Source organism: Sylvia atricapilla, chromosome 5 (genome assembly GCF_009819655.1).
Source record: "Sylvia atricapilla isolate bSylAtr1 chromosome 5, bSylAtr1.pri, whole genome shotgun sequence".
In the NCBI taxonomy this organism is placed as follows: domain Eukaryota; kingdom Metazoa; phylum Chordata; class Aves; order Passeriformes; family Sylviidae; genus Sylvia; species Sylvia atricapilla.
This window is the reverse complement of record NC_089144.1, coordinates 55,586,977-55,606,484: the sequence shown is the minus strand read 5'-3', so window position 1 is coordinate 55,606,484 and position 19,508 is coordinate 55,586,977. Positions and strand designations below refer to the sequence as shown.

Here is a 19,508-nt window from a genome sequence, read left to right as displayed (position 1 = left end):
AAGCTTGAACACCCTGATTTTGGTGTTTGTACACCTGAACAGATGTTTGATGTGTAGACATCTTGGGGTAAATATTTTATGTTCTGAAAAACAGATGATTTAATTATCTCACATAAAGCCTCACAATTTTTGGTTGGTTGGTTGGTTGGTTTTTGGTTTTTTTTTTGCTTAAGCAAATAACAAAAACTAGTTACCCATACAAACTGAAGCAAGAAGAGACTATGTTTACTGGGAGATTTGCCAAGGCACAGGAGATTTAGGTTTAAGTCTATCCTCTTCCTCAAGGATTTCAAATCCCCATGTGGGACACACCCTTATCTTTCTTATAGAGGCAAACCACCCTGAGGTATTTTGTTCTCAAAAAGTTCCTGGAGCTCTTTCATCTTGCATGGAATATCAGCCAAAGTTCTAATCCTTGTACAAATAAATCTTCTGTACTTGTATACATCGACAGTAAAACAGGGATGATGCCTGTCAGTCCCACATGACCATACTCAGATCATTTTGTTGGCTATGGCATTATCACAGCCTGTGAGAAAAGGATCCAATGCCTGAATACAAGATTTTTTATTTTTTTTTTTTAAGATCCTATTGCACAAGAAAACAAACAAACAAACAAAAATCTCACAGCACCAGGATTTAAAGTAAAACATTTCCGCCTCACCTCACACCACATTTCTCAGTACATGGAATCACAGAAGTGCTTTGCTGGTCAGAATCAGAAGTATGAGATCAATGTTTTCTCAGTGACTCCTCACCAGCATAATTGTAGAGATGTTCACCTTCTCCCCAGATATTCCTAGGAAAACATCATTCTCCTGATTTTTTCAGAGCAAGTATATTTGATAAGCTTCTGTTAACACAGTGGACAAGTTCACAGTGAAATTCAAAAACCACAGAGATCACACTGTTCCAAGGCTCTCCAAGCCTATGCCTCTTCTTTCATCAGCCAGTTGTATAGTTAACATCCCTTTGGATTCTTTCAGAATGATCTAATTCACTCAATCACGTGCCTAATTCCAAGCTGGTTCTTTTTATTAACATCAAAAGGCTTTGGATCAGGCTCTACTAAAAAAAAAAAAAAAAAAAAAAAGAATTTTTTCTACAAGGCTATTGTGCGTTTTTTTATCAGGTAAACACTAGTGCTTCTGTGACTCCTCTCCCTGCCTCGCCTATCATCACACACACGTTAGCAGATAACATGGCATTAAAGAGCCATCAGTGTCCTCCAGGAAAGCTGCAGGAAGGTTTCTTGGCCTGCCAAGCAGTGGTTCTGATAAGGGATCACCTGCACAAGCAGCACATTCCTACCTCACTACCAACATTCTCTTTCCAAGTACACAGATGTCTTGCCACAAATTACTGTGACTGAAAGGGTTTGAGTTGCAGCAGGAGACATGGGAAAGGGAGAAAAAGGAGCCGTTTTAAAATCATTTCTGCCTGATTCTGCAATTGGAAGTTGCTTGTGCTTGGTGGTTAGAGTGGCTGTCCCTAAGCATCTCTTTCCTAGCTTTATCTCCACCCCTTTCACCCAAAATCATGTTTTTATGGGCTTCACTGCAGTTATCATCAATCAATAATTTACAGCTTCAAAATACACATTCTAAAATGACACAGCTCTGGTCTTCATAATTATTCAAGGCCCTACCTGTAAGAGGGCAAGACTTCTCTCACAACCAAAGGAAAAGGTATTTAGTGGGATAGCAGACAATTACAATAGCCCCAGTAGAAAAAGTAAATTGTAGTAAAAATGTCCAAAGATGAACACAGAGCCCTTGTAACATCACCTCCCAAATCAGTGCTCAACTGAAAGTGTTTTAACTTCAGTGAATGGTGTCAAACTTGAAATTAGTAAATGAACATAATTAAATTAGTTAACTGTGAATTAGAGTAAACTTCAAAGGAAATGAAGTAATGACAGTTTTTGCATTTCAGACCTCGCACAGCTGATGTTGTGTCCTTGAAGAGCTACAGATATTTCCCTGCCCTTACACTGTTGAAATCTCTGATATTGTCAATACTAAGTACTCAAAATTCTACTAAATCAGTTTCAAAGGACAACTAATAAAAATAAACCAGAAAGTTTATAGAGGAAGTAATTTTGAAGATGCTGAAAATTATTTATAAAAGGTGTTCTTATCACAAGATACACCCTTTAATACAGCTGGAAAATATCCAAGAGTGAAAAATCACCTGAGCAAATGATCATAAATTTCACTTGAAAAATAGAGTGAGGGAAGGGTGATTCAGAGTTTGTGTTCACTGCTCAATCTTAAATAATGGTCTAAACACCAATAAACATGAAACATCTTTGCTCAGGTGCTGAATGTCTTTCTCTCCTCCTGAAGCATATATGGGTTGAAGATGTGCAGTACATCATATAACTGAGTACTCTAAAAGTGGACCCTGTATAATCAGCCTTCCACTAGGAAAGTGTAGGAATTGCAATGATTCCTGCTTTACTCTTCTAATTGCAATAAAGAAATCAAATCTTACTTTAGAAAATAGTGATACTCACAGGACATAACAGCATGTATTTACTGGTTATGTCACTCCTTTTAGAAAAAAATCCATACAGCATGTATAATTAGGAGAGTAATTGTAAATCTGTGAATGCATGATCCCTATCAGTTCACAAAATCCAGACTCCTTTTCCATACTCTACTCTCCTCCTCAGGAAACAAAAAATCAACCCAGAGGTTGCACAAAACTAGGCTCAGGGCTGGTTAGATGGAAATCACAGTCTGAGAATGGCAGCAAAGCGGTTTGAATTTTCTGTCTGGGAGCATCAGCTCTGCTTCCTAAGCCTTACTGTGGGGCTGGGGAGCCACCCTTTGGTCACTGCTCTAAGTGCAAAATCAATACACCAGCATATGACAGCTTCTGCCCCCTCAGGAGGGCTCTTGATGAACACCTATATATTTGCTGGTCTTGTCGACAGCTGTTGCAAGGACGTCTCCGGTTTAACACCATTTACAGAGGGTATCTTACCTCCCAGGGATGGCAGGGAGGAGTAATTTCTGTATGTGTGGGGCTTTGAGCATGTGATGCGCTAAATGTTGCTGTTACACTCCATGCCCTCTGTTCTCTGTCTGGACACAGACCAATTCCCACAAACTGAGTGCCTGCAGCATCATGTCTCCCTGAAATGAGGATGAAAGGAAACTGAACATTTGTAGCTTTCTAGGTTTCTCTTCCCAGAGCCCAAAATTGACTAAATGAAAAGGTTACACTGGAATTACAAACTACTTTGTGACAGACTCGGGTGAGAGTGAAAAGCAGAGCAACACAACAAAAAAGACCAACAAACTGCTACCATATGATTTCAGCAGAAGGGGCTGGACACTGATGTAGAAAGGCAAAATCCTCAAAGAATGTAAAACACAGATATTTAGCTCAAGAGAGGTCAGCCGACAGGGCAGAAAGGGAAACCCATGGAAAGCAGCCAGAGAGATTAAACTTAAGCTCCACACAACTCTTATTTCACATTGAAAACCACAAACCATTCCCGGAAAGGAAGAAACTTTTATGCTCACTCTTAGGCTTGATGTGAGCAACCTTCTTAAAAGCTTGTGTTTTATGAGGAGGGACTGAGTTCCCAGAGTTTTCCGTTTACTCCTCCCTCAGGACTTTGGGGACAGTTGCTCTTTCTTTCAACTCTGGATCATCCTCTCCCACAGTCAGTATCAAGGGGAATCAGTCCATGGGGCAAAGAAGATAAATAGTGGATGTATAAAGCACTGGATAACCCCAGACACAGGAAAAAAGCAGCAGTCTGGAATTTAGATACACGCTTGGGAACACCAAGACGAGGGAACTTGGAAGACCTACGACTGTTAGGTGACCAAACAGAAAAAAAGAAAGAAGGAAGGAAAGAAACAGGCTGGAAATATCCATTAGTTTGAAATACAGGTAATTAGCAGAGGTTGAAGTAATTAGCACTTGCTGAAGCAGTCAGAATAGCCAAGGAAGCAGTTACTGAGGACAGCAGCACTGAGGACAAATGTACTTCACATGCTCAGGAGCTCTTTCAAACATACCAGAGAAACCTTGTGTTCGCCCAAGGTGAATATTCCTACTCACGTGTCCCTTTTGGATATGCAGATGCCAGGAGCTGGAAGAATCTCTCCACGCCCACATGGTAAGTCAGGAGCAACATGAGGACAACAGAGGACTTTCCAACTGATCAGACTGCAAGGACTTCTAAAATTAAGGGCTTTTCTGCCCTCCACCAGAGAAAGGAGAACACACCAGATCACTGAACATTTCCATAAAAAGCAATGTTTTAATTACTCTGCTAGTAGTTCTGAGACACTTTTACTTGCCCCAAAATATAAGAAGTGAATATGAAGTATAAAACTGATAGAAAATGAACAGGCCACAAGACAGTCATTACAGTGTTTGGTTTCTTTCCTGAGGTATGGAGCCACACACACAGAGCCTACTTTTCTGTAAAGGATTTTGGTTTTTTAAAAAAAGCATTTATTTTTATTTCAGTCTGTAGTAATGCAGTACATTTAGATTATTACACTAATGAATGCTACCACTAAATTAAACACCAGTTTTGATTTGTGATTGCAGTACTGTTAGATGTCATTGTAGGAGGCATTTGCACCATGGACTGACAAAAGGATCTGACTGTATTTCCAGGCAGACATATTTTTGTCTTTTGCATTTGAGCAGGTTTTCAAGGTGTTCAGTTGATTGCTGGAAGTTGAAACCAAGATAAATCCAGTGTGGAAAGGCCACTTCTGAAAAGAGTAATCACACCAAGAAGATGATGTCATATTTTTTGGAGTTATGACTGCACTAAGAAATGAATGGTTTTGAAAGGACTTGATTTGATACACCCCACTGCAAACCCAGGAGTGATGGGGTTCCTTGGTTAATTTGCTAGGAAAGACAACGCTGTAGCTTGGATGTGATTCCCTTCACCAATATTGGTCACAGTTGATTGTAGAGTACTGAATCTGGAAGTGAAAATAAATTTAGGGAAACAAATAGCACAATGTGACCGAGGTGATTTATCACCAGGCAATGGCACCCTGCTTATATTTATTCTGAAACATTTCTGAAAGAAGCATGTTGTGAAAGTCACCTTATTGCTCCATTGCAGAAGAGCAACTGTGTGGTCTGATGGCTGCTGTCAAAACACAGCCGCTGCACAACGTCTTCAAAAGAAATAAAAACACATCCATGTGGACTTAGCTAATTGAAGTCATACAAAGCTGAGGCAGGACATTCTCCACCAGGCTGCAAAAGTTCCACCCGAAATGGTAAATCTTAGACATCCAAAATACCTTGTGTTGTGGTTGCTTTCATCCTAAAAATGTTCAAACACAAATGCCCTCATTCTCGAGAAGTTTCCTGGGATTTTCTGTTGGGGTTGCTACCCGAGATTTTCTGCTTGGCTTGGTGATTGGGAGCACCAATGTGTGAGCAATTGGCAAGGCACTTTAAGACTGGTAACCCTTTAGCAAGAACTGATTTCATTCAAAACCACGGAAAAGCAAGGAGTTACAAGGACCTTGAGGGAACCACTGCTGCCTCCTCCTCCTCCACTGTATAAAAGGCCCCTTTCTTCAAAAGAAGGTTCTTAGTTTCTAATGAAGAAACAAAAATACATCTCCACACATTAGGAATGTGTTCAAGGTGCTTTAAGTCTCATCTTATCATGTGGATAAACAGCTGGAGCAGAACCAGCATCCCTGCAATGTGTTTAGCACATGCCTAACCTGCCTCTTCTCATGGTGACTGAGAGATTTCCTCTCTTGTTGTGAGGACACATTTCCAGACCCGGGCAGGCACCTCAAGACGACGATTTTACCCTTGTCAGCTACAAGGAGAAAAGGGGCCAATCATGGCTGCAGTTCTCTCAGGCAAGAGGCAGGAACTGAGAGAAGCTCCTGCAGAGTCCACTCCCTAATTCCCACAAAGGCGTGTTCACCGTGACCACCTTACAGTGCCCTTTACAGAGAGGAACAACACTGGCTGGCAAGCCTGAGGCAACCTCTCCCGGTGACACAAGGAAAAGCCAACACTCCCACGTCCCTGCTCTGGGGGAGGTGTTCAGGGAGTCATTTACAAGAGCCAAGCCTTCCATTTGTGTCCCACAGGAGTGTTTTCAATCAGGACAGTGCCTGGAGCAGGATCACCTCTGCACGTGCTCCAGGACATTTTCACAACACACAGCTTGTTGCCAACTACGATTTGCTCTTTAAAACACAGTTTTAAGTACTACAGAACGCAACTAGGTAACTAAAACCTTTATGACAACTAGGAAACTCCACACTTTGAATAAAGAGCCTCTTTACCTCCATCTTAATAGTACCAAGAATTGCTGCCAACTTCCATTAAAGGAGCACCTACTTTCCAATCAGCAACTGTAGCCTCTAGGAAACGCCTACTAGTCCCTGGCAAAGCATTGCACTACAAATAATTCAGAGGAAGTTCTTTTTGATGGGACCCCAACTGCTGGCCCCTTTGAGAATCTCACTTGCAGCCAGGAAGAGATAAAAATGGGATAGTATAAACAATTTGAAATAGTGCGCTTTCGACAGAGCATTGCTTGAGTAAAAACTGTATTTTGAAAGAAATAAATCCTGTTGTGGTTTTGATTATACTAATTATTTACTTTATTGAATTAAAAAGTTTTTAAACATTTAAAAATGCTTTTAAAACGTATATGTTTTGTTCTACACTGTCTATTAAGATGAAGAATAAAACCAGACTGATCAGTTTTGCCTTTGGAACTCCGGAATCAGTTGCCAACACAATAATTTTACGTTTAAATTGCAAACAATACTCGGTGAAATTTTAATCCAAACCAGTAAAATGTTTAAATCGACATCTTAAAACTGTTTCTGGAAGTATTTCTCTTCATATTGGACTCTGAAACCTTTTTAGAGAACAGAATCAGTATTTTACCCTTGCACTCTGCAACCACATTACATTCTGAAAATGGAGTTACTCAGAGGGAGCAATATTTCATCGAAGAATGATTAATGAACTGAAAAGAAAACTCTTGTGCTGTTACACTTCTCGCCTATCAGGCAAATACATAGAACAGATCAGAATGTTTTGTCCAAAGGCTGGGAAGCGCCCCAGTGACTCCCAAGTGTCCGTGAAGATGTTATACTTCAGGAAGAGACGCTGCTCCAAGCTGGAAGACAGAGTAATATTCCTACTCAAGATATAGACTCCATCGTTGTGGAGAGTGCAAGTCAAGTTAAGGCCGGATTTGGACGAGTTCTCATTGAGGTAGAGCCACTCTTTGGTGGCAGTGTTGTAGGACTGCACTGTCAGCACGTCCTCACTGGGGCTGGATCTCTGGTTTGGTCCCAGGTCCAGGATGCAGCCCCCCACCAGGTAGATGGTCTCCTCCACAGACAGCATCTGCTGCTTGCGGACGTGCACGTCGCACAGCTCCAAGTTGGTCCAGGAATCAGAAGTGGGACAATACTGCAGGATGCTCATGTTCCTGCCTGAAACAGAGATATTCACAGATGAATTAAGTAATTCTGTCAGAAGGCACTCATGGGGGAGCATTTTTCTTTCCTACAAAGCATCCCAGCCTTTCCTGCAGATTTGCTCACACACTTGGCAGGCAAGCCAGGGGAGAAATGGTGAGCACTGACAAGTGCAGATCTTTGCCCCTGAAAAGAAACTTTGAACATTCTGTTCCTTGGGACAGGGGAAAAAAAAACATGCTACTTTTGGCACGTTACATGATGTAAATTGTCTGGGCCTGCAGATTTTAGAAGAATAATCCCTACCTTTTAGCTTATGCCTTTAATTTTGTCTCTGATTGATACATAAGTATTTTTTTACAAAGAGGGAAGTGGAGCAATATTCTCCTCTCTAGAAGTGGTCACAGATGAATCAAACTATCATGAAGACAGTACGCTTCATTAATGGCTCTCAAGTGATGAGTTATCATCCAAGCTTGACTGTGATACTTCAGATTCCATTCCATAAATCAAAGTTCTACGGAATAAAATTTGTAAAGCTGGTTACATTTCAGCAAGTGGCCTGGATGACCTAAGGGCACTTTATAAAGAGAGAAACACACATTGCGAAATCATCTAACAACCAGGAACTCTGTGCTCTGCCATTAGGCAGAGGCTCAGAAAGAAGCTGAAATCATCTCCATAATTCACAATTCAGTGGCTGCATATGTTTACAATAGTGTTATTCCACAGAACTGTTACAATGCCATCCAGATTTATGGTGAAGACCCTGGCTGTGCCCAAGGCTTCACTAAATAATCACAGAATGCACACAACTCAGTAAATTCAGTTCAGGCTCCAGAGACCTGAGCTCAGATCCAACCTCAAGTGACAAGCAGGAACAGGTTTGCAGACCCCAGACAGGTCTTTTATTAAATCTGCTCCACACTACTAGTCTGTCCTGCATGATGACTTCCAGATGAGCTCCCAGGGGGAAGAGCAGACACGGATATACTGAAAAGTTCTGTAAGGGAACAGGTATAAATAGCCAGAAATATAACTGGATTGTTGTGAATGAAGTGCATCAGTGGCATGATCAGGGAGGTGCTGCTCCATCCAGTATTTGCACTCTGATTATTTTCATGGCAGTGCTCTGTGAAATTGCAGCTCTACATATAGATGACCTTTGTCTACAAACAACCTATCACTCTCTGACTCATTAAGGGGAGGAGAACTCCCAGTTAAGTTTCTATGACTAACTATAGCAGTAAACTTCCCTGGAAAATGTACTATTTGAGAGGAGACATATGAAATAGAAGTCCATTAGCAACATGGCCAAAATCCACAACACAAAATATGAACACTACAATGCCTGACATGGAATTTCTATTAAGATCTAGGTTCTATTCTAGGATCTAAGTGAGAGTTGCAAACTCACGAGAAGGACTTTATTCAAGAAGTGTCATTACAATTTACAGTGGGAAATTCCAGACCCTGCCATCTTTTGGGAAATTCAGTCTCAGGAGAAAGCTCTACACAAATTCAAAAAATAGCCCACAAAATTTACCAAAACTGAGGTATTTACATAAGCACTAAAAATAACATAACAGAAAACCCATTAATTGCTGCATATGTTTTATGGAGTAAAGGTAGCAAATCAGCAAATAAACCTTCGTGTTTCTCAGATCGAAAGATCTTAACACTTTCTGAATCAGCCTAATTCAGAAAGAAAATCACCAGTGCAACTGTGGCAACTCTGGTTTCTAAGTCTGCTACCTGTCCTAAGCCAAGATGTCACAGAAAAACTGGTTCTATACTCTTGTTCAGGAAATTATTTATAACAAGCACAGGTGTTTGTTGTCCTGAATGATCCTGGATTTAAACAGAAGCCTAAATATGCTAGTTATCCACTGCTCAAAACTTCTCATTTCTTTACTTTCCTATTTCCATTGAAAAAGGCTTTTAAGAAAAGACTTGAGAAATGACAGAGGTTTGGAGAGCAGCAGCAATCTCCTGGAGTGTGGAGAAGCCAGAGGTAACTCACAAGTCTCCTTCAGCTGAACCCACAAGCAGCAAGTACCAGGTCAGGAGCCTGACAGAGGGCAGCAATCCCAACTGCATATCCCTTGATCAGGAGTTTTAAAGGAACAGGATCTGAATCAGCAATGTGCTGATCTTCCTCTTCATGACACCAGGAGTAGGCAGTCTGATGAAAGCACAGCACATGCAAGAGAGAAGGAACTTGCAGAGTGCAGAGGGTGCAAGAGAAAAGCTGGTCCTCTCGTTATTGTGTAGCATTCTTAACCAAATCAGAGGGTTTTCATCTTATCTCTCCTTTCTCTCTCTCTAGATAAAAATGCCAAACCCTTAACCCTGGTCTCTAGAGACAAGACTTCCCATTCACCTGTTTCAACCCTTTCTCCTCGTTCTCTTGTCTCACAGGAAGTCCCCTTTTGTATCTGACTTCTCAGCATGACAAGTGTTTCATGCCAGACATCTCAGAGTCCCAGTGCTGGACATGAGGGAGAACAATAGCCCTGGCAGATCCTGTAGTGGGGGTGACCAGAGGACTGGGACTGCAGCACAGCACAGCCCTCCATACAGACACAGGCACATTTTCCTCACAGAAGCCACCAGGCTCTGGGTCAGAATTGTGTGGACAAAATAAGCTTGAGGGGTTTTATTAGCAGAAGGACCTTAAGGGGAGGCAGTATCTTTTCTAAACTTTAAAATGATTCAGAGCTCAAATCTGCTCAGACACTAGAAGCTTGTTCTAACATCAGTTAAGGTTTGCTTGCAGTACCGTCTGTAAAAGCTAATCTCTCTTCTAATTTCATTCTGTTTGGAAAGAAAGCCCTTAAAACTGCTGTGGTAAACTAAAGTGGGGAAAGGCCAAATTCAAACTTACAAAATCCTGGTAAATACCGAACACTTGACATGTTTAAAAAATTGACTTCTAAAGCACTGAGAAAGTGTCTTCCTCCCAGAAAATGGCTCTAAGTAGTGAACAAATGGTAGCTCTTTTTAACTGAACTTGTTTGCCCACTGGATAGAAGTAAAGTAATTGTCAGAAAAGAATGAAACTTCAAATCCTCCCCTCTGTACAGTGTCCTCAGAAAATTTGGTATAGAAATTAAATAAGCTAAAAGTGTTGGTTCTTGCTTCAGCTTTTGCTTGTTCAGTTCAGTTTTAAGGCATAGCTTAAATTTACCTTTGAAACACTGAAATACTGTAGTGAAAAGACCACTATTTAATACATGAGAAATACTAAGGCAGGCAGGTATTTTCTATGTATTTTTCCTTCTGACAGTCAAAACTAGGTATTTAAAAAGTAAACCAAGTATATCTATTGAGACCACTCTGTACTGTGTGATCAAAATCTAAGATAAGGGACAGTGGCTAAGCTGGGTGCTGAAGTACCCATTAGTTTGTTCTCTCCAAGTAACAGAGGCCCAGGTCCACACAGGCTCTGAAAAAAACCATAAATACCTGATTTTTCCCTGACAGAGCTATTGTTTTGCTTTGTTTGTCAATTATTTTTCTACCAGCAACTGATTTCTATGTGTTTAAATCAGCATTAAATTTAATCAGCATTATGCAGCCTTCTACACAAGTTCAAAAGCTTTCCTGAAAAACAGGAGAAAATTATCTGGGCCTTGGAAACAATCAGGTAAAAACCACCAAGAAGTAACAGCAAACTTGTTACCTCGTGCAGTGTATCCTCCAATAACGTAGATCTTGCCCTTGCATTCACAAGCTGAGAATTCTGCAAGAGGGTTTGGCATGGATGCCACGAAATTCCACCAGTCATTCTCTGGGTTGTAGCACTCCACGTTGGAAAGGGACTGGCCACCGATGGCATAGAGCTTTCCACTGACAGCCAGGAGCTTGAAGTTGGATCTGAAAGAACAGATTGCAGCACTGAAATGAGGTGCATCCATGTACAGAAATACAGAGGGAAGTTCTTCCTACCCAGGCTCTGACACACTCATCACCACTCACAGCTTGCACCACCACCACTGAGGCATCTGCAGCATCTGAACTCTTCTGGGTAAGGCCAAAATGCTGTAACTACACTGCAGTTACTCAGGACAGTAACCAGTAACAGTCTCAATTTTATTGATGATGCTGCTGATACTGAGGAATATTTTATTTTGTATTTCAGCTTGTGCCAGTTCAGCTCTAGATGTTCACTTAACCAATGTGCTCAGCAGACAGCTCATTCTTATTAGGCTTTTAGTAATGTGCCATTGGTAGAGAAAAATGCATTACATGGACACACAGTGAAGGATATAATTGCAGTTAAAATGGCAAAAAATTTCAAACAAGAATTGATGGATGCCTACTAATGCATACTTGTTTTAGGCTGTATTTTGGAATCTCTTTAATAACCCTAATAAAAAAAAATAAATTGGAACACATTGAATCCGGTTCTGCAAAAGAAAGAAGAGAGAATTTTCTGTACCCTATTCAGCATCAAACCACTAAATACACCCTCTGAAGCAAGATCTATCTGCAAATTATGTTCTACTCATAGCTGAACAAAAATTGTACTGCACCCCATGAGCAATGCCCTCCAAATTGGTCATTTATTTCTTAGTCTGTTCCATTGTGCTTTCAAAATTCACACATGGTAAAGGGCAACTTCCTAATTCCTGAAGCAAGAGGAATCTCCTATCTCATTCCCTGAAGGTAACACAGACAGAAACAAATGGTGCAGGGGCTTTAAAGATGCAGGTCTGGAAGAAGAAACTGGAGTATGTGAAGACAGAACTCTTGTATGCAGCTCTACCTTCTGGCTAGGGAAGCTGGTCTAACAAAAGATGAGCTTTTCCTCTCCCCAGGAACAGTCTCACTGCCTAGTAAGGTTGTTCCTTCTCTTCTGCTGAGCCAATCGAGATTTTACCACGAGTATCCCAACTAACTGGATGTGTGGCAGTCCCTGGAGTGCACCAGCTCAGCACACAGCCAAACAGCGAACTGTGTTATGTCTGTAAAACTGAAATGATGTTTCAGACTTGCACTGGCCTGCTGGGCAGTAGAGGGATTTCCACCCTGCAGGGATCCAACACTCAAAACTTACTCCTAAGTACTTTTGCAGGGTTTTGTCCAGGCAACAAAATGAACCCTGCCTAGCTGCAGAATGCCCTGCAACTTCTTTTTTATTAAGTGTATTTGGAAAAAGGATTTGTTTCCAGATGGAATCACTTTGCTCTTGTCAGCCTGATACAGCTTTGGAAACTAAAATGCTCCTTTGAAGGAATTAATTTCTTTCATTATTTCTTTTTCCTTTGACATTTACGATTAGGTCAGTCTGTTCATATTCCCTCAATAGCAATTATGCTTTCCAGTTCAGAAAATCCAGAATAAGATGGCAATCAATAGCAGATATGAAACGAGGATAACTACTTGCAAAACATTATGATTTTCAAAGCAATATACCTGTTGTAAAAATTGGGACAGAAAAAAAAATCCACAAATTAACAAAGGGGCAAAACCACAGGGAAAACTATCTATTGAAACACAAACAACAAAACTTGCAGTTTTAAATATTCTAAAGGGAGGCCACAAACTTTTGTGTCAGTCATTTAACAACTTCCAAACACTCATTAAAATGGATGACATTCAGTGGAGGTATCTCAGATTCATGGAATTAATTAACAATAAGGTTCATTTACTCAAAACTAGCTCCAATTACCCATCAGGACACTTTGTATGAAACTTTGGACATTAGCTCAACATGTTATGAAAAACTTCTGCCATTCACCTTTTGATGCCAGTAACAGCAGGTGTCTTTATGGAGAGTGAACATTAGGAAATATTTAGTGCATTTTTACTCTCTTTTAATGTGTTGGAGCAGCTGGAAACAAGGAAGGCAAACACTGAGCAGGGAGCCAGCTCTCCACAACCGTTCCATGGACCACAGCCTGGAAACAGTGGGGCCGAATCGGACAGATTCCACCACGCTGGAACTCCACCTGCTATTTGTCTAAACCTGTACTTTCCAAAAACCAGGCCTAGTGGGTCCCTTCTTGCTGGCACAAGCTGAGGTATGAGCTGCCTTCTGCTGCCCCCATTCACTCTGAACAGGATCCCAGGAACAGCAGTGAGTGGGAACTGTGGGGTTTTACCATCCCTCAAAATCTGTTCTTCATTCAGCAAAGTGCAAAGCACTGCATGCACAAAGGAAGGAAAATATAACGCACAAATGTAAAAGAGCTGGAGGTCAAAGAGCCTTTCTACACACAGAACAATATTCCACAGCTTCCCAAAATCCCCCTGTGGCTCTGGATTATACCAGGTGCTCCTGCAGGAGGCCATAGTGGCAGTGCTATAAAGGACCAGCACATACGGTAATTGTTCACTGACAATCTCACTTAGTGTACAACAAAAAAGAAGTAGCCCAGACACTGGGGAGGGCTTGGTGATCTGAGGGGTGGCTAAACATGGAAACAAGACACCTGGGAGAAGGATTCCAGTATAGGCTGGAATCTACACTTCTGGAGGATTTCAAGAGCAAGTTAAATATGTATTTATTTGAAAGGTTTATTATCCTGCTGCAGAACATGAGCCTTCGATTAACCAACATTGTTTCTTCCTGCCAAATGATCAGTTTAATCTTAACATTTCTCAAAAATCAGACTGACTTCCTTATTCTAGAGTTAAAGCACTTACGACAGAGACAAGGAGTCAAGGAAGCACTGTTATGGAGCAATTACAAAGCATTTCACATATTTTCAATAAATTCCTTTTTTTCTTTTTTCTTCTATTTCTTAGGTGAATTTGCAGAGTACGCTGCATCAAGCATTTAGCTGTAGAAGTGTGTGATACATTTGTGGTAAGTAAGGTAGGGATGGTTCTAACTTCAAAAAATTTTGAAGTCTATTTTCTTCCAGCACAGAAGAATGTTGAGGGAATTAAAACAAAACAAAACAAAAACTAACAAAACAAAACAACAAAAAAACCCCCACAACCCCCACCCCCCTGCCAAAAAAAAAAAAAAAAAAAAAAAAAAAAAAAAAAGAGAGGAAGGAGGTCTCCTGAACAAGTAGCATTCCCTAGAAGCATCATCTCCTATATTCCTGTAAGAGTCCTCAGAGTGGCAGCAGTTCAGGCACACATTGCTCACAAAAATCATGTTCCATGTGCATATGCATAATTCCAGCCTGGGGCTTACATAGGTCTTCCAGGCCTGGAAGATTTACCTGCCATGAGTAGGAAGGTTCTGAAGGAAAACAGAAGTGGAATATACAGCTCTAACTGGCACATGCAATAAAAATCCTACAAGAATATTATTTTTAAATAGGAAATTTCACCAGACAGTGTTCACTTAAAAAAAAAAAAAAAAAAAAAAAGTTTGGAAAGGTATTCAAGGACATTACTGCAACAGACTTTGTTACTTTCTTGACTCCAAAGTGATTTTGGACAACCCTTACATGGAGCTGCTTCTATTAAAAAGTTCAGGTCATTCTCTCTCTTGAGAATTCCAAGTACAGAAACACCTCTAGAATGAAAAAGTCTAGAAAACCTGATCTGTTGAGGGCTATTTGTGATCAGCACTGGATTTAGCACTCAGACGATGAAAAATTCCATGCTCAGTCACAGGCTTCCTATGTGAGCATGAGCACGTTATATTAGCTCCCTTGGGAAAGCATAAATTGGGAGAAGCACTCTCTGAAGCTCCTGGGCTGTCACAAGAACATTAGACAGGAGTTGCCTATCATAAAAAAGTTTGAAACTAAAGCAGTAGGACCTGTACACCTAAAAAGAAAGCCAACAGTGAAAACCCAAACCAGAATGGCTGCTAAATATTCAGTGGCTTTCGTCTTCTACTTAGAAGTAAGTCAGGAGTGTTTCATCTAAGCACGTGGAGAGAATCCCATCATCCTGAGATTCTCCATTACAACAGTGGAAATAATCCATGATAAAAATACCACAGAACTTAAAAGGTTTGTTTAGGGCAGAAAACTCTTATATGAACAGTAGAGCTGCAAAATTATATCCCTAACTCCTCAACCTTCCCTCGAGGCCAACACATGCAGGCACTCATGCAGGACAAATTCAGATCCTCTGCTGTCTGAAGTCAAACCAACTTCGGTGGAAACTAAAGCCCTCCCTGAAGGTAAGTCAAATTTCATCCATGGGACGTAATTTTATCAGCTGCCATAAATTCATTTGCCAGACAGTCACATGGCTGTAATTCCTAAGAAGAAGGCTGGGCAACCACGCTGCTTATTTTACTACAGCATAACAAACTAAAAATACAATCCCAAGCAAACTGCAGCTCTAATTGCAGCACAGATGTGTGGCAGACAGGCATCAGCACTGGACATGTAGCATGCAAACCCCTCATGTTAAAAATGGCCCTGCTCTTGGCTCCTAGAGCACAGGCCATCCCTCCCTCACACAAAACACCAAGCAGGTCATCAGGGAGCTGACATGTTATGTCAGATAGAAAAAGTAATCTTTAACTGCAAAGCTGAGACTCCGTGAAGCTGGTAAAATGTTTTGTGAAGGAGTCAACTGAGTGTCCTTGAAAAAAAAAGCTCCCCCAGTTACTCAGGGAGCAGCATCCTCACTGCTACTTTGCAGGTGTAATCCTGCAATTTTGGCCTGCAATAACTACCATGGAATGTAAGGCTAGAGATTATCCCAAAAATATCCATTTGCCTGCTGCCTTTCTGCAGTAAATGGCCAACGTGAAACTCCATTCTAAGGAACACCTTGCTGTCACCTGTGATGGGTTTGAAGATTAAATTGGTGTGGCAACGCCAGTGAAAACAGTAATAGGAGAAAATATCCATGTGCTTATTTCAAGTATAATGATTATACATCCTAGCAGAAAAACAAAATAAAAGAGCAAGTGTGGAGAAAAAAAGGCTGATCTAGAGTTTGAACACACAAACTGTAAGTTGCAAAAAGGGCCTTGAAAAGCTAATTTTTAAAATCTCATGTTGCAGAGTCAACACACATAGTAACAGCTCTCTTGCTGTAGACAGCACACAAACAGAACCTCGTGACTTGATCAACGTGGGATTTCTTGTGATGAAGTCAATTTCCATAGGAGACACTGTGTGGGCTGACCCCATCCTCCTTTTCTAGCGAGGCCAAGTGCTCCCAACCCCATTCCCGCAGCTCCAGCTGTCGAATGAAGCCTGCTAAAACATCTCCATTCCTCAGGCACTTCAGGGAACTCTGCTACAGGCTCAACCTTTAAGAAAGAGGTCTATAAGAAAAGGTGTTTGTAGTGTTTAAAAGCCAAACATTCATTTCACAGATGAAACTTTTCCCAGCGCCATTCCAAGCAGTCAGAAACACTGAGAAAAATGGTTTCTGATCAGTTGTGATGACTGATTAGAGGGGTGATTATTTTTAGTAAAATTCTCACAATACAGGAAGTGGGGGCGGAAAAACGTCTGAAATGGGAAAGACTTAATTTCAGGTCTAATCCCGGTTTTGAGGGGGTTTAGGTGGCAAAAGCTAAACAGAGCCAGGAACAGAGACTGTAGTTTAACTACCCTGATAAAAGCATTTATGCCAAGGGCTTGGGTCTCTGTGTATGCTCTTTCAATTCACTGGATAGAAAAAAGGACTTCCATGCTACAGTGAATTTTGGCCTCCTTACTTTTTTCAGAGAGAAAAGATAAAATTTAAAATACTTTTACTAAAATGGAAACAAAGAGGAAGTTCATGTTGGAAACAAAGCCAGTTTGTTTCAGTGACATGAAAGCCTTTGTTTTTATAACTTCAAAGTGTGGTTAAGGTAGAGGAGCCACAAGCTTGGCCAGGGAGAAGGCCTCTCTTCTTGGGCCCTCCTCAATGCTAGGATTCTACTACTCTTCCAAGTATAAATTACACAAGTGTTTCCGAATGCAGACTAAAACTTCAATGTGTAATAAACTCTTCAAAAGGATAAAGGTAAAAAAAGAGGTAAAAATCCTCAAAACAATGACTCCCAGATCCAAATATTCCCATCAAGTGAGAAATTTCTCACCATCTTCCTGACGCTTTTCTGGTATTTCACTGACATGCAGGCCTACAAAACGTTCAGACTTTTATGAAAGTACAACCCAATGGACAGCTGCTGGAACTAATTGTTTCGGCCATCTCCAGCTCTGGTACAGCCTGTACATCCCCACCACGAGCAGGAAAACTTGTCACGCACTTAACTGGAGTTACAACACACCACAAAGAAAGCAGGAAAGGAGTTTTCTCATTGGGTCTGTTTGGTGGTTCAGAGCACGGCCAGGTCTGTATCGCGTCCCTAAGGCCGAGGCAGTGCCATGAGCCTCAAGAGGATCTATCTCACCACCAGACAGGGACACACGTGTGCCCCAGCGAGCAGGGGTTACCTCTTCTGGTTCATGGAGGCCAGCTGGCTCCACTCGTTCAGGCACGGGTTGTAGCAGTGCGCGGCCGAGATCTCCTGGCTGGTGATGCGGTAGCCGCCGACGATGAACAGGTAATTGTCCAGCGTGGCCGAGCCGTAGCCGCGGACGCTCACCAGGTCGGCGGGCAGGTTGTTGGCCAGCGGCAGCCACCGCTGCGCCTCCTCGTCGTACCTGAGCATGGCCCAGGGCGCGTCCCCCGCGGGGTGACAGCCGGCGGGCAGCCCCGGCGGGCAGGCGCCCATGAAGTCCCCGAGCAGCACCAGGGTGGCCGTGCCCCTCATGCGCCGCTCCCGCAGCTGCTGCTGCAGCGCCGGGGGCAGCAGGAGGTGCGGGCGGGCGTCGGGCCTGCGCAGCACCTGGTGGTAGTGCGCGGCCATGAAGTCCAGGCAGGCGTCGTGCAGGTCCTGCAGGCCGTACACCTGCGCCAGGCGGTGCAGCTCGAAGCAGTTGCCCAGGCGCACCTGCGACAGCAGCAGCCGCAGCAGGGGCGTGACCTGCAGGTAGGACGCGGCCTCCACGAGATCCTCCAGCAGCGGCGGCTCCTCCTCGCCGCCCTCGTCCTGCTCCAGCCTGGCCAGGCAGGACGTGTTGATGAAGTCCAGCACCAGCTCCAGCCCCAGCGCGCTCAGCCCCCCGCGCAGCAGCTGCTCCTCCTGGCCCTGCCCTGCCTCCCGCATTCCCGAGCGGTAGAGCGCTCGGAAATAGTCGCTCTGCTCGATCAGCTTCCTCTTGCACACCGGGTAGCACTTGTCCCCCAGCCGGATCTGCACCACCTCCTCTCCGTCACCGGCCCCGTCGCCCTCTTCCCCTTCCCGCTCCTCTTCCTCCTCCTCCTGCCGCCGCCGCCGCCGCCGCTCCGCCAGGGACATCGCTCCCCGCGGGCCGGGCCGCGCCTCAGCCGGGATGGGGCTCCTCCTCCGCCGGCCGGGACGGGCCGGGACGGGCCGGGATGGGCGGAGCGGCCCGCCGTGCCGGGAGGCGCTGCCGCCGCTCCGGCCCTGCGAAGGAGCCACAAGGGAAGCGAAAAAAAAAACCAAACCAAACCTCACGCAGGGAGGAAAGAGAAAAAAAGCCCGAAAAAGGCAATGTTGAGCGCTCCGGCGCTGCCCGCCGGGGGGGCCGTCAAGGCATCCCCCGGGCCCAGCCAGGGTGTGTGTCAGGGCCACGGTGGAATGGCCAATGCTGGGCTCCAGGGGACAGCCCAGAGCCGCAGCGATCCCCCCCGGTGCTCCCCTCTCCTGATTTGGGCCGGATCGCAGCTGCAGCTGTAGCTCTTGCCATAAATGTACCGCTGCATCCCTGGCGAGGGGCAGCATTCCCGAGGCACACGGGCAGGGAAAGAGCAGCGTGTGTGCCTGGATCCGCGCACAGCAGAGCGGAGGAGCAGCGGCACAGCCAGCCCGGTGCCATCGCATCCCCGCATCCCTTCCCGAGCTGAATCCCCCGGGGCTCACCCTGCACGGCCAGAGCAGCAGCGGGACTCGGGAATGACAAGTGCGATACCTGACTCTGCTCTGACCCTCCTGGGGCCCTGCGTGTCCCAGCCCCTGGTTTGTCCTGTGAAGACACTGCATAACCTGTTCTGCTGCTCCATTTTTCTATAAACTAAGTTCCTGGAACGGGACGTCTCCTGAGTGAGCTACGTACCAGGGTCTGGAGTTTGTTTGAA

At 43.5% G+C, this 19,508-nt stretch overlaps 1 protein-coding gene across 1 annotated transcript; it reads right to left on the bottom strand.

Moving 5' to 3' along the window:
* Positions 1 to 6,610: 6,610 nt before the first annotated feature.
* KLHL42 (kelch like family member 42) lies at positions 6,611 to 18,743 on the bottom strand. The gene is made up of 3 exons (XM_066319548.1): positions 17,801 to 18,743; positions 11,155 to 11,348; positions 6,611 to 7,484 (listed from the first exon to the last, which is right to left on the bottom strand). The coding sequence occupies exons 1-3, from the start codon at positions 18,706 to 18,708 to the stop codon at positions 7,033 to 7,035; spliced, it is 1,554 nt and encodes a 517-aa protein (XP_066175645.1). The 5' UTR covers positions 18,709 to 18,743; the 3' UTR covers positions 6,611 to 7,032.
* Positions 18,744 to 19,508: the final 765 nt, after the last annotated feature.